Here is a 14,927-nt window from a genome sequence, read left to right as displayed (position 1 = left end):
CAGATGACTTTGCATGGTGACAATGGCAAAATTGCTTATATCCCTCCAAAATCAATGATTTTTGTTTTGCCCCTCTAAATTTAAGTTTAGAATATATATATATATATATATATATATATATATATATATATATATCTCCAAACGTTAAAAATTTGCTTATATGTCATCTTGGTTTATCTCCAATTCTCCATCAGTTGACTGTCATCTCACCATTAGTTAAAACTCTAATTTACATTACGAACCTTTGCAAACTCATTATGATGGGAAGTACATTAAGGATTCTTTAGATATTATATAATTTTACATATGTCTTTAATTTAAATAAGTTAATACTAATTACAATTAAAAGTGGTGAACTTGAGTATTTTGGACAGATGTTAAGGGAAGAGGTATATGTGGAAAATCTTAATATTGGAAGGCATGTATGCTATATTAAAATCTGTAATAACAAATACACTATTTCCAAACTTTGCAAGGATAGATATGTAAAAACATCATTTAAAAATTTAAAATTATTGATCTCAAATGCATTTATGTTTGTGAATTCTTTGACTTCTTCAAAATAGAAACATACCTAGCTTGGAAGCAAGTCATCATCCCTTTTGTATTGCTATGCGGTGAATACATCAAGATTTTTCTATCAGTGAACATCTATGAACAATATCCATGCATCAGAATAAAAAGTGGAGATGCTTAATGAACTTGGAATTTGGTATTGAACTGATAGTCTATATTACCTTGCATTCGATGTTAAGAAGGCGTTTATGTTTGAGGTTAATTTAGATAATAATCCTGAAAATTTAATGGTTATGCCTTCCTGTTATCTTGGTAGGATCCATATTTTCAAATTTCTCTTGTTCTTCCGTTTATGTTGTTTCCATTATATTCTTTTTATGCCTTCATGTTTCCTTTATATTCTTTTTATAATTCTGCTTAGTTTTTACTAGGAAGATCTGCTTTTAATACTTTTCTGTCATCTGTCGTGGAAAGATGTTGATCCATACATTTACCTTCTTATTTATCATGGTATTCATGTTGGACTACACTTGCTTTCTTACATATCATGGTATTGTATAATGAATATTTCTAGGTTGCATCAAAATGTTTTTTTCTCTTTGCTGCTTTCGGTACCATTACCAGAGTTTGTGGATTAAAAATTTGGATACTTCAGAAGCTAAAATGGCAGAAGAATTTTAGAAGATATGGGCATGAAAAGAATCCCAGTATTCTAGAAGTCTGAGGTAAAGATGAAATTCCTGATCACAATTTCATTATCATCTGAAAGGAGAACTATGGAGATGTGTGGTTGTTTAAGTTGAATAATTAGTGACAAAAAAGGCTATGAACATGTGTCGTCTTTATTTGCTCTCTCTATTTCAAAATCTGCGTTTCATGATATGCCTAATCATTTTTATGGTATAGCTGGTAGAACATTGTCACTGGAAAATGGATGCAGTTTATAACCAAACAGACATATGATGTTTCCTCTCTCTCTCTCTCTCTCTCTCTCTCTCTCTCATGCTCGATATTTTACAGCAATATTTTTTATGTATTATAGTGGCTTTCATGCATAGTTATGGCCTTCTTTAGATCCTTACCTGTTCCATTTTTTCGTTTCACTATCTTTTGGCCTTCCATCATTGGCTGAAGCATGCTTTGACGTACTCTTTTCTGATGCATGTGAATTATGCTCTTATGTTTCTGTATTGCATCCTTCCTTTGGGATGTTTGAATGACTATCCCCGGTATTTGGGCTCTAGGACCTGGTGATTTTGTTAATTCATTGAATTTTATCATGCACCATTCATCTCAAATTTTCTTGACTAATTGACTTTGCATTGCATGATTGTTATATTTTTATAAAACAAAAAAGAAAGTAAGAGAGAAGATAAAGCAATTGTACTGTAGTAAACTGGATAAGGTATCATTTGGGGATAGTAAGCATGCTTAGCCTATCCATGAAATATCCAAGTGCCAAATCCTGACATAATTCTATGCTATTATCTGTGGCAAGTGATAAAATCCAACCAATTTCAGCTCTTCCACTAATTGAATAGCCTTTATGAAACTGTTTTGTAGGAAAACATGTTCTCTGCTTACTGTGGTGCATTCTTTATTCCCTCTCTTATCTGATGCAGGGTTACTCTATTTTTCTTGTTGCCTAATGAAACTTTACTGGCTTTTGTGTGGTTGGCATGTTGGTAGGGAGACCTCTCTCCCTTGTTGTGATCCACCATCTGCATATTCTTATTTCAGTTTGTAGATGATGAAATGCTAACAAGAGCCATCTCTTGGTTATGAAATTTAGCTTTCTTTCATAAGCTACTTTTGTGTTTGCCATCTTACTTTATCTGATATCTTATCCACAACTTTGTTCCCTCTGTTTTAATCTGATAGTTTGTCTAGAACCATTATCCTCTGCAGATTCGAGATGCCATGATCTATCAGTTCAGTGTTTGTGCTCATTTAAATCTGTGACATGCAAAAGGGAGCAAAAATATGTTTGGCATGCCATTGGTATAGACCCAAAGTTACTGAAACAATTGAATCTCATAAATCCTGTACGGTTATCCTTAGGCACTTTGCTTCGTTTTAATCCGCTTACTAAACTTCACAAATTAATTGGTATTCTACAGGATACACAAGGTGCAAAATGTAGGACGTATAGTCTGGTGAACATTTTCCAGAATGTGGAGAGAGAGAGATTTTAATTGCATATTTTTCATTGCTTTTGACTTTCTACTTGGAGCTAAGCATGGAGTTAGCTGGTATGACCACTAAATTCATCTTGCGTTTTTCCACGTGACCAACCTGTTCAGCATGCAGAGATTACTCACCTGAGGTAGCCTATATGAATTTTGTGAAGGCTTGAAGGATCAAAATTTTTTATTGACACTTTATCTAAAATAGTTAACAAAAGAGGTGGTCTATACTCTATGGTCTCATTCCAGATTCCTAGAACAGATTTTACATTCAAATCTACTTCTTCCAATTACCACATCAAGGTAATTGCAAAGTTATACCATTTGAGGTCCTTGAATGTTGTGCTTTAGGCTATCATTGGATTTATTGGAAAGTTTACTCTATTTTTTCTATAGTTCTAATTCAGGAGTTTTAGTTAATTATATGCTGGGATGATGGTTTAAGGTAAACGATAAATTACTCTGTTCCCATCTTTATGTTTGTTGTACTTAAATGCTAGGATAATTCGGATCCTTTTCTGTTGCTGATTCTTCATTCTTTTGAGCTTGCCTGGTCTCAAAATTAGATTTTTCATGTGCTCCTCAATTAAGTTTTGGTGGATTTCTTCACTTTTTGTGACCTAGATGACTAGGATCTAGATCATGAATCTGGATCTTTTGCTTGCATCGATAAGATTGCGTATATATTGATCCCAAGAGACTTGTGCTTTAGATTACAAGTTGTCGTCGTTTATATGTATACTTAAAAGTCATACATGTTACATAGGCGAATTTGTCATCGTTCATTTGTGCTACTCTTCAAGTTTCATCCATGCATGTAATTTGTATTTTATTTTATTTATTTACTTGATCCTTTTTTTTTCTTATACCAGAGCCTTCTTAGAGCCTTCTTTTCCCATACTTCGGTGGACTACAAGCCCAAGGATGATGGTGATGTTTCCGGATTCACACCCCAGTTCCCTTTCTCCACCCTCAGCTACTCCTACATCATTCAGCTGACATTGCCAGTCAGGCCACGTTCTGCCTTGAGATGAAACCTACTCCGCTTTTCAGGGGGAAGATCGTAATCAACGTCTTAACCATGTGTTGCATGATGAAGAGTCTGCTCCGTCGGTGAGTAGGTAGAGACAGGCGAAAGCTTCGTACTTATCTTTGTATCGCCTTTTATATGTTCAGTAGTAGTTATAGGCTTCTCACCATAAAACATAATCCACCTGGAGAACTCTCCCTGGTTAAATGCTATTTTAACAGGCCAAAACCAGGGCGGACTCTTATGGTCATGCAACGCCGCGTGGGGGAGTTGCTCTTTTCGACTTCGACACGTAGATGCGCCAGATTGCGACGTGGGCGCCATACCACTATCCTTCGCTGTGGCACAGCACGACAGGCTGACGACGCACCGAAGGACGCAGCTTCCCTGGCTCCGGCCGGCGCGGTATGGAAGGACAAAGAGGTTGGTTTCTTCTAATTTTACCTTTTGGAATTTAAAGTCGTGTTATTTTTCAAATTTATCTAAATAGTTAATTTCAAAATCGATTCTAATCCCAAATCTAATTAAAAGATTATCAAAGTCAATTTCAACTAATGGAATAGACTTTAAAAAAAGAAAAATAGCACGGTGTCATTGTCACGGTGCCTCTGCCGACATCCCATGGCCTCATCTGATGTCAGGTCTTCCAAGATCATCCATCAGCACTTTTATCTTAATCAATTATGTAATCTTAAATTATGAAATTAATTTGGTCAACGTAGATGAACGACTTCATTGGGATGGAAAGAGATTCTCCGGTAGAATGAGAAAAAAGTATCTAAGAAGATTTCATGACCTTCAGCATTTTGAGTCTCATTCTTAAGATCTCCGTACATTGAGTTGTTGGCTACTAGATTTATTTGGCTGTATTACGACAGTTAATCTCAAAATAAAATAAAAAATCCGATGCATTAGGCATATTGAGATGTGATAGATCCTAAGTTCTCCGCAGCCGGAAATGATAGAAGATGAAAGGCGAGGAGTAAATACAAATAGGGAAACGAGAAAATACGTAAAAAAATATTTCTTTGTAGATAAAAGTGAGGAAGAGATGTAATCCAATTGAATATACAGATGTTCGTAGAGAGGTTATGAAAGTAGAATACAGACGAAGCGGAATATCATATTGAAATCGGAGGTTTAAGATGAAAAGAAATGGAGATAAAATATTAAAAGGTGGAATGCATTTTGCTACGAAGTTGAAAGGATTGTGCTTAAAATAAAGTTACTACCTCAAGGAGGATTATTTTTTCAATAGGATTATTTTTTCAATGGCATTCGTTTGCAAAGAGTAAGGACATAAATGATCATAGGTCGACAAGACTATCTTGAATGTGTGATGTTGGTTTCCCAATAAGAAGACAAAGTCTTCACATATCATTCTAAATTGATTCACTAATCTGGATTAATTATACAACAGTCTGATGATGCCCTCAGAGTAGGCCCACAATATTACCTATAATTCACAGATTTTAAGTTACCGTTTACATAAGTGTTTCTTTGATAGACCACACCACGCACGATTCATTCTAATCATATACACCACGCTAAAAGAAAGAAGAGGGGAAGAGTGACAAGATGGCAGATCTCTCTCGTCACGCGGCCGAAGGTGCAGTCACGTACTTCACCGGCCCAGCCTCCGGCAGCGCCCCCCGGAGCGGCTGCTTCGAGGTCACCGCTGGGCCCTTGTAGTCCAGGCTCTCGTCATGGTATACGTCCCACCACCTTTTCACCAGCACGTTGATGTCCTTCCGGTCCATGTTCGCTTCCTTCCCTGTGAACCTCCATGGCTTCGATCCCTGCACTCATCACCACAAAACCTCTCGATGTCAAAACCATGATTCCTGTGTCGGCCCCGTGGGACGGAATAATCGCTGCGGGATGGATGCGTACCGCAGCGCAGTAGTGGACCACCTTCACCTTCTCTAGCTCCACGTTCTCCGGGTGCCTCCACAGCATGGCCAAGACCAGGTTGTAGACCAACGGGATTGGCTTGTAGATATCCTTGAAGAACATGTTCAGGAAGTCCTACAATGGTAGCATACGAATCCTTAGGTTTCTGTACACCTATGGGCACGCGGATACGACTAGGGAGAGGGGGAGAAGTTGTTTCATCTACCTGCTCGGCGAAGGGGGTAGGGCGAGTGATCTTGAGGGCGGCGAGGAGGGACTCGCTGGTGGCGAGGCTGGGCTCGTGGACGAACATGCCAGCGTTGAAGTAGAGGGAGGGCGGCGGACCCAACTCGTCGCTGGGCCAGGCCACCCGGTCCGGGCACTGCTGGCAGTAGCCGATCTTGTACTGTGGTGAGTGACTCCATGTCTTCTCGCAGAAGCAATCCATGACGGCGTAGAAATGGCCGTCCGGCAGATCGAACAGGTGGTCGATGTTCTCGAACACCTGTATGTCCGCGTCCAGGTACACCATCTTCTTGTACTCCACAAACTGCAATCGAGTTCCTCCGTTTCTTACACCCCCCAATCGTACCAACAGAATGGAGCCTCGAATGCAAAACAACAGATAAGAGAAAGATTTAGTTTACCTCCCATAAGCGGAGCTTGGAGTAATTGATGACGTAGTAGGCCATGGCGAACCGGGTCTGGCTCTCCGGGGGGTAGACAGGCTCGATCTCGCGGACGATGCAGCCCTGGGCGGCGAGGAGGCGACGGTGGCTCTCCGGCACATCGGGAAGGACCGCCACCACCAACGGGTAAGCGGATCCAACCTTCCTCAACCCCTTCGCTAGCCCCACCGCACCCTTCACGTAGTCGCCGTCGCCCGCCAGGAACGTCACGTACGCTCTAGACGGCTTCCCCCCGGCCTGTTTCCCTTTCCCCTTAGCCTTCATGTTCGGCGCCATGGATGCGACCGAAGTCAAGAAAGAACAAGGTCAAACGCAGCTACGAACGCAGAGTAATAGAACAGAGAACACTTCGGAGAGTCTGTTGAGATGGAATGGGGGGAAAGGTGAGTTCGGATGCGATTAAATAAGCGCGGTGGAGAGAATGGAGACTTGTGAAATTACATTTAAGGTAATCTGTACCTGGGGAGGGTTAAGTGTCGGCACCGTACACGTGTCCGACTAAGGCGATCGAACGGGAGAGATGGTCCTACGAAAGTTCTGGAAGAGGGTTACTTCTGGAAGTCGTAGGCAGCACAGAACACCGATATCAACTCGCCTCACCCAGCGCGTCCGCAGGAGCGCCACCTCGCTCTTCGAAATTGCCACATATCTGTTGTACGGTTCATGATTTAGGTACCGGTTTAGTTATCTAGGAGCGGCGGTACGACCCGTGCTCTCCGGGTAACGTGTTCGCTCGCCCGCTGGCGAAGGGCACAGTAATAATTATGGTCCGTGTCCGCCACGGTGCACCCGAAGGTGAAACGAGTTCGGTGATGATCAGAGCCTTTCATCTGTTAGTTCCAACGGATCGACGGTGATGAGGCAGCTGTGTGATCTCAACCAACGAACGCGGGGTCGGTCGTTGTCCCCGCGTGGAGGTGGCGCGACGCGAGTGGCCGAGACCGTTAGTTCGTCGAGGTACCATAACCGACTTCGGGATTCAACGAGCGGTGGATCATGACCGTGCAAATCTGGTTGAAATCGCGGTGTCGTCACCGGCTCCCCACACAGTAGGCCAAGTGGCCAACTCCACCGCCTCGACGCGCGGTCTTTGCCTTATCCGAATGGGCGGTTATGGGATCGCACGTCGTGGTAGGTGCATTCCTTGTTTTAGTGTCCGGTTGGACCACCGACCGGGGACTAAACCGGACCGTGCGTGGACACGTGGAGCTACATGAGCTGCCTGATGGAGACCTGATGGCGATCATGGAGACAGCTATAGTCTCCACCTCGCCCTAAACATAAATAAAGTAATGGGTCATATTCTACTAGAAAGCAAGACTAATTAGTGTCGGGTCGACAAGTTTTATGTTTTGGAGGAAATCACAACATAGAAAGAACTTGATAACGAAGAAAAGAATCATTGGGTTGTTCGATGTATCTCTAATTGATCGATAGAGAGTTTCTTTTAGGAACATGTGTTTCTCTCCCTCATGACCGTACAATTCCTGAAGGCACGAATGCTAAAGCGTCAATTCGATGTTTGCACGATTCTTGAAGCATGATGGGCCTATCGCTGAACACTGATTTGGGCCGAGCCAGGCTGGTATCGGGCTTCTCCCACAGATAATTAACGGCTCTTTTGTGCCACCCGTTAAAGGCCCAAAACCCCATATTATCGGTCTCCTCTCTGTCTCTGCTTGTCCGCTGAGATGATGGATGATGATGATTATTATTATCTCGAACTTAAAGTATTTTTATTAATAATAATAAAAATTAATAGATTATTAGATTAACTCTCTTATCGGATCCGATTGTTAAAACCATTATGCAAAATGATCATTAGAGCATCGAACAGCATTATGATTAAATCAATTTAGAGAACTATATTGTTTTTCTTTTCTTTTTTTGTGGAGGAATCGGTTCGTACGATAATAACAAAAGAAAGGCATCACATCTTCTGCTATCTTCATTTGCCAATGCAATGGTATCTTCTGTCGTTTGATATGGTCCCTTTTTCTAGGGCATTCATTTGTCTCCCCTACTATTGTTGACTTTTTAGAGATATTTTGACCTTTTTTTCTATGACCTACCATAATGAACTTGAAAGGTGCATGTCCTCCAATAGCATCGCACCACATGTCCTCTACGAAAGCAAATCGTTTGAAGCCTATATATCCAAAAGAGAAAAAGCTCTTCATATCTACACATCACCTCCATGGCTTGAGCACTTCAGACGGCCACCAAAAACCTGCTGTGTTTGCATGAAAACTGGTGATCTGTATTCCTCTTCCTTTCGTATGAAAGCGAGGCTGCATAGGCTGCAGAATTGACAACAGCAACACGGAGAGTAGAGAGCTGAGGGACGACCAAATCAGTACCTTTTTTTCTGCACCTTTCTGCAAGTCAACCTGGTACATTTCTTTTCCCCGCCTCCGCCTCCTCCTTCTCCATCTCTCGTCCTCTCATACTGTTGACCCTTTTGGAACAGGAGCAAAGCGCCTTTCTCCTCTTGTACTTGGGGTTTAAAGGCTTCTTCCCCAATGAGACGTACGCATCCCACGCTACATCATCCACCTGTGTCGGCCATCTTTGGTGAGTGCTGCAAAGTGAACACGATCGCAAGGAAAGGTGCTTCATATCTTTTGATGACTCTCTCAAGGATAAGCCCCACAGCACACCTCATTGACCTGAGACATGGATTGACCCTTAAACACTGCTGCTGAGGTCGTGATGGGTTGACCTCAGGGGTGCAAGAAGCATCGCTGAACCTTCGTACAAATCAGCACATGGTAGGTACCATGGCACTGCATGTTCGTGATACATGGCTCTGCAGCTCCTCTGAGCATGCAACGCCTGTGGATTCCCCACTCGATCAGCCACTTAGTCGTCGTCGTCATCATCGTGGTTGCAACACGCGGATGTGAACTCGCCTTCTTTGGATGACAAAAGAGGAATACGCGTATAGACTCGGTACTCGGGAGACCTGCGATGGCGGTGGTGGTGGCTATGAGGGAAAAGGAGGACCTAATCACAAGAAATTTAGCCATCTGAATCATATCTTGCCAACTCGAGACTGCTGACTGTCAGGTGTGAAGGGCTTGGTTGGGTGTCGTTCTCATGCAGCTCTCGTCATCCTCACCATCGGCCGTCTCCCTTAAATCGACACACGGAGCCACCTGATTGGTTCGAAGGAGGTGATGATGAAGACATGATGAAGGATTTCGGCGAGTAATAGGGTGGATAGAGTAAAGTGCGTGTGGTGGAGTGTGATAGGGATGGCTGCAACTCCATCACCTTGAAATTTCTCTCTCTCTCTCCTCCATTAACAAACACGAGGAGGAAGGGGAAGGTAGAAAGGGCTCAACACCTGTTACTCATTCTACGATCATGTCACTAAACTAGTGAGCTGCTATAAACCTTGGCTAGTGGTGCAAGAACACGCTTCATTAAAGAACTCTCTATCTATCTATCTATCTCTCTTAATTATTGAGTTGTTTATGATTATAAGTGTTGTGGACTCTTCCTCTCTCTCTATCTCTCTCTTAATCTGTTTGTAAGTGTTGAGGATTGAACCTTAGTCCATATGTTCAAGTTTCAGGGGTTGCTGTTGTATTGGGAAGGGGGGAAAGAGAGAGAGACAAGGAAGTTGAAGGGTTGAAGAATGTGATACAGTGAGCTCCTCCAGACACTCTAAAATTATCTGTTGATTGAGGGCAGGCCATGACCATTGGATGGGAGATCCAATGGTTGGGAGGCTGGTTTTGTATTTTCATTGTATTCTTTTGTTTCTTTTTAGTCCAATACTATTCCCAAGTGGAATATGCAGCTGAAGCTTGATATGTCATTCTCAAGATTTTTTAGGCAATTAAAGCTTTCATATCACAGTTGCAATTGAGTTTGGCATGCTATGTTACATACAATGTTGAAGAGAGAAGGGCAAAAATTAGTGGTCCACATGAAGCATGCAAAGTTATTCTTCATGTTCTTTTTCCAAGCTCTTTATAGCCATTTCAAATCTAGAAAGATAATGATGAGAGAAAATGACACATGGATAAACTGACGATACATCACTATAAATTTGATTTCGAGTCAACGTCGACAAAAATAATTATCCATTCTGACACATACATATCGATCAAAAGTTCTTGACATTAACAGAGTCATTGTGCCATAATCGTAACGCTTGATAGATTAACGTACATCATCTTCGTAATGAAATGATAGGTCAAGATTTTATAAATTAACTTTTCACTTCAATTTAATGAGTATTCAAACTATTATAAAACGAGCCTCTAAATACATCTCTTATCTAATTATCTTAAAGTGTGCCTCAAAACTAAACTAAATACCTCGTGATATTGATTTAAACATCTTGAGGAAATTAACTTTGGATCATCCTAAAGTGTTATTCTCATAATTATCAGGTTAAGATTCTAATCATCCTTGTCTTTGGCGAGTTGGGTCTAAGTAGGAACCACCATTACTATAATACTACATGTATTTGAATGAAGGTAAACATATAAATGGAGAACTAAAGAACTTCCATCAACATAAGGATGATAGTTTAGTAAATAAAGAAAAGTCACTCAAAACATCCCCTTTGGCCTACTCACCCTCATCAAAACATGAGGTCACTGGTTTTTTGATTTCTTGTCTGGCTTTCTGGCTACTGGTTCCCTTCACAGAGTGAGACACATAGGAGAAAGCATCAGTCAAGGAGTACAAGACATATATGGGGTTGATCTTACAGTTGTGGTCTTGGATTTAGCTGGTGTTTCTGTTGCCACATCCAGCCAAGTTTTCTGAGAAGGAGTGACCAGAAAACTTCTTGTCATGTGTCATGAAATGGTCTATTTGCATGATGATCTGAAGACTTTCTAGTCAAATGAAATATATGACATTCTTCATTGTTAAGAGTTAGTGGTGGTGAGGTGATTATTGTGTGTAATTTATCATGAGAAAGAGAACTTCCAGTAGTTTAGTTTAGTTTAGCTATAAATTAGGAGAAGAGAAGGTTTCCTTGATTTTTGTGCAGAATGCTGTATTGACACCAAAAACTGAGAGCATAATGGTAGATAGATATCAAGCCATAAAACCTTGATTTGGTTCATCTTTGATCATAGTAATTCTATTTAATCTTGGAAATTCTTATCGGTGTCACCGTAAGATTGTTTCTTTACGATCAAATAATTGGATCATTAACATTAATACTATTTTATTTTTTTCGAGTGGCGGTAAGTAAACCGAAAACTAAAATGATTAGATCCTTTCCTACCATCTTAAACTTTTGAATTTTGAACTGATGATCATATAATTCTAAATATTTATTATGATATCAAATTATGAATTTGAATAATGACTCTATAATTTGACTTCACATAAGAAGGGACATTTAAATCAAATATAAATTAAATTCTTTTCTAGCTTTATGAATCATTCAGATGAAATCACACAAGCAAATGCTGTCAAGTACATACAGCCTCTAAACCCTTTGTTGGTAACAAAGTGGCTCCACCTCAGTGCTTCCTTCTTCTCCTTCCCTCTTCTCATGTCATCTCCACTTGCTACTTAAAGTAATACAAACCTGTTAAACAAGCCATTAATACACAGATCATAGTATTTTAGGTATATATCATTCATGCAACCTCCATCCCAAGTACCAAATCATTTAGGCATGGCCAAAGACGACCTGCTTCGTCTACTGCAGTCCATGTCAAGACAGTACTCTTTCCTGAGAGAATCCAACTTGCCATATGAAGTCACAGCAGTGTTGCAGAGTTACCCACTTGAGAGCCATGGAAGTCCAAGGAGGCAATAGCCACATGGAAAAGAAACAGGGAGGAAAGGCTGAGAAGTCAAAGTTCAAAGGTCGTGTACGCTGTTGGATGACGGATGATGATGAAAAGCCACCACTTTAGGCTTTAAAGAGCTTAAGCCAATCCATATCTCTTCCACTCCATCCCTCTATATAAAGCTCGAGTCTGCTACCAAAAGTGGTCATGTACACATCCAACTCTCTCTTCCCTTCTCTTGTGTGCTTCACGGAAGAACAGTCACAGGAAGTTGGAGGAATCGATGGAGTTCCATGGCAGGACTTGCGGCTCCTTCATGGCCCAGAGCGAGGAGGAGGTGGACCTGAGAAGGGGGCCGTGGACCGCGGAGGAAGACCTCGTTCTGATGAACTATGTGGCGGCTCACGGCGAGGGGCGATGGAATTCTCTCGCCCGTTGCTCGGGTACGTAGCTCATCCGCTATGAACATCTCTGAGACTGTTCCTGATGATGGCGACAGATCTAACTCTCTCTCCCTCGCTGCAAATTACTGTTCAGGGCTGAGAAGAACAGGGAAGAGCTGTCGGCTTCGATGGCTCAACTATCTTCGTCCCGACGTCCGGCGGGGCAACATCACCCCGGAGGAGCAGCTCCTCATCCTGCAACTCCACACTCGCTGGGGAAACCGGTAAGCCAGTCTCTCCATGTATAAATCCCCTCCTTGGCGCGACGAGCTTTGCCGACGATGAATGATGAAGAGTGATCTGTCGCAGGTGGTCCAAGATCGCGCAGTACTTGCCCGGGAGGACCGACAACGAGATCAAGAACTACTGGCGGACGAGGGTGCAGAAGCACGCGAAGCAGCTCCGGTGCGACGTCAACAGCAAGCAGTTCAAGGACGCCATGACATACGTGTGGATGCCTCGCCTCGTGGAGCGGATCCGGGCGGCCTCCGGCGTCTCGACCACGGCTCCGGCGGGCCCGGCCGCGGAAGTCGAGCTGGCGATGAAGCCGAGCCCAGAGGAGTCGAGCACCCCTAGTTCGTCGTTCGGAGCAGAGTTCCCACCGGCGCCTCCGGTCTTCGACACCTTCCCAGCCGCCGCCGCCGCCACGCAGAGTGGCGAGGGTGAACTCCCCGGATGGTGGTCGGAGTCCGGCGACACTGACCTGGGGTTGCCGGACTTCGACCACAGCGTGTGGGGAGACGACCTGTGGAGTGCGGAAGACATATGGCTGCAGCAACAGCTTTAGAAAGAGGAGGAAGAGAGAAGAAAAAGAGTCTGTACTGTGAAGCCAAACCACATGATAACCTTAAAAGACTTACAACTGTGAAGAAAAAGGAGGATTAGATTACATATTATTTTTGCTTGAGAAAAATAATAAAATTACAATTCTCATTCTTTGGGTTTAACATGACATGAAGTTCACTTACAAAAATAAAATAAAATTATCCTTAACCTCTATGTGATTACATCAAAACATAATATAATATCTCCTATAAGGTGGTGGATTAGAGTGATAGATAGATGTTGAATTCCACTAGTGGAGGTCCCATTTGTTTCACTGTCTCATTATAGTTGGCCACTTATGTGTGCATTTCCAACCGTTCCTTATTCCTTACAACTTAGAACTGTGTCATCATACATTCATGTACTCTTTATTCTTTGGGAAACACATATAGTGCTCTAACCATAAACACATCTCGAAACAGCACCTTTATCGATGCTTGCATCAATGGAAGAGATGACCCACGCAAGATGATATCTTAACCATTACGTGGGAACTCTCTTTTTTTTTTCTCTCTCTCTCTCTCTCTCTTACAAATATATATTTGATGTGAGAAATTTCCCTTTTTCACTTCTCCAATAGTGAAAATTTTATTTTTAATACCTCCTTCATAAACTGATTAATGATAATTCATATTTTTTACCACCTAAATTGGTTAATATTTTTATATTTTTATTAAAAATATTTATTCATAAGAAAATATCATATGTCAATAAATAAATAACATACTAGAAAGTCGATATAATATTAACATGGTTCGATAATTCTCATTTACATCTACGAATATATTTCAGTTAAATAAAAATCTCCTTGTTTATACTATCATATATATTTTAAACAATTTATACTTTTCTCTCGTCAGGATAGTTCTCTCTACCGGATAATATGTAAGAGCAATCAAAATATTCTTCATATTTTACTCTTTCTCCCACTAAAATATAAGAATACACGCGACTTATAAAAGAACTAAATCTAATTTTGATATTTTATTCTTTTACAAGGACTTATTTTTTACTAACATTTTTTGTCCTCGCGGGATATAAAAGAACCAAATCTAATTTTGATATTTTATTCTTTTACGAGGACTTTTTTTTTACTAAGATTTTTTATCCTCATGAAATATAAAAGAACCAAATCTAATTTTTGATATTTTATTCTTTTATGAGGACTCTATTTTTGCTAAGATCTTTTGTCTTTATGGGATATTAGCTTCAGTAATCTTAGAATACTCGTCATCAAATATAAAGGTAATTGAATAAGAAATATTTATACCGCTAGATTAATTATTTACCTATAAAATCAGAATATTATTTGGTTATTTGTTTTCCTTAATTGCATTAAAAAACACCTGAATATAATTCATTAGTCCCGTTCGTGGGTACCTTTGGCGCACGCACCCACTTCTGCACCCGCGCTTCAGGTCGCGAGGAGGACCACCGACGCGCACAAGCCGGTCGCCCGCGGTCTCTGATGTGCGTCAACGCCGCGGGGCCCGTCGGCGTCGGTCAAAGTAGGGTCTTTTGCGCACATGGTGGTCAACCGCGGAGTCGTATTCCCTCGTGCTTAATTCCCG

General features: G+C 41.4%; 2 protein-coding genes and 1 long non-coding RNA gene across 3 annotated transcripts; 2 read left to right on the top strand and 1 right to left on the bottom strand.

Annotated features, from left to right (window-relative positions):
* The first annotated feature begins 961 nt into the window (after positions 1–961).
* On the top strand, positions 962–4,350 carry LOC135618399 (uncharacterized). Its single transcript, XR_010488992.1, has 3 exons — positions 962–1,241; positions 3,575–3,815; positions 3,954–4,350. It is a non-coding gene; the product is annotated as an uncharacterized LOC135618399 (long non-coding RNA).
* A 751-nt stretch (positions 4,351–5,101) lies between these two features.
* Positions 5,102–6,684, bottom strand: LOC103993314 (galactinol synthase 1). Its single transcript, XM_009413332.3, has 4 exons — positions 6,273–6,684; positions 5,852–6,175; positions 5,626–5,760; positions 5,102–5,531 (listed from the first exon to the last, which is right to left on the bottom strand). Exons 1-4 carry the CDS (start codon positions 6,588–6,590, stop codon positions 5,328–5,330), a joined length of 981 nt encoding a protein of 326 aa, XP_009411607.2. The 5' UTR covers positions 6,591–6,684; the 3' UTR covers positions 5,102–5,327.
* A 5,616-nt stretch (positions 6,685–12,300) lies between these two features.
* On the top strand, positions 12,301–13,633 carry LOC135618208 (transcription factor MYB2-like). The gene is made up of 3 exons (XM_065119071.1): positions 12,301–12,531; positions 12,626–12,755; positions 12,841–13,633. Exons 1-3 carry the CDS (start codon positions 12,372–12,374, stop codon positions 13,316–13,318), a joined length of 768 nt encoding a protein of 255 aa, XP_064975143.1. The 5' UTR covers positions 12,301–12,371; the 3' UTR covers positions 13,319–13,633.
* Positions 13,634–14,927: the final 1,294 nt, after the last annotated feature.

The sequence above is a fragment of the Musa acuminata genome, chromosome BXJ2-8 (genome assembly GCF_036884655.1).
Source record: "Musa acuminata AAA Group cultivar baxijiao chromosome BXJ2-8, Cavendish_Baxijiao_AAA, whole genome shotgun sequence".
NCBI classification, from domain to species: Eukaryota; Viridiplantae; Streptophyta; class Magnoliopsida; order Zingiberales; family Musaceae; genus Musa; species Musa acuminata.
This window is presented reverse-complemented; position numbering and strand designations above follow the sequence as displayed.

What these genes read in the sequence shown, in the direction of transcription:
- LOC103993314 (XM_009413332.3), bottom strand. Translation starts at nt 6,590, where the DNA reads ATGGCGCCGAACATGAAGGCTAAGGGGAAAGGGAAACAGGCCGGGGGG. An exon ending in CTACCCCCTTCGCCGAGCAG is followed by an intron (nt 5,761 to 5,851) that starts GTAGATGAAACA and finishes CTACCATTGTAG; the next exon opens with GACTTCCTGAACATGTTCTT. An exon ending in TGGTCCACTACTGCGCTGCG is followed by an intron (nt 5,532 to 5,625) that starts GTACGCATCCAT and finishes TGATGAGTGCAG; the next exon opens with GGATCGAAGCCATGGAGGTT.
- LOC135618208 (XM_065119071.1), top strand. Translation starts at nt 12,372, where the DNA reads ATGGAGTTCCATGGCAGGACTTGCGGCTCCTTCATGGCCCAGAGCGAG. An exon ending in TTCTCTCGCCCGTTGCTCGG is followed by an intron (nt 12,532 to 12,625) that starts GTACGTAGCTCA and finishes ATTACTGTTCAG; the next exon opens with GGCTGAGAAGAACAGGGAAG. An exon ending in CACACTCGCTGGGGAAACCG is followed by an intron (nt 12,756 to 12,840) that starts GTAAGCCAGTCT and finishes GATCTGTCGCAG; the next exon opens with GTGGTCCAAGATCGCGCAGT.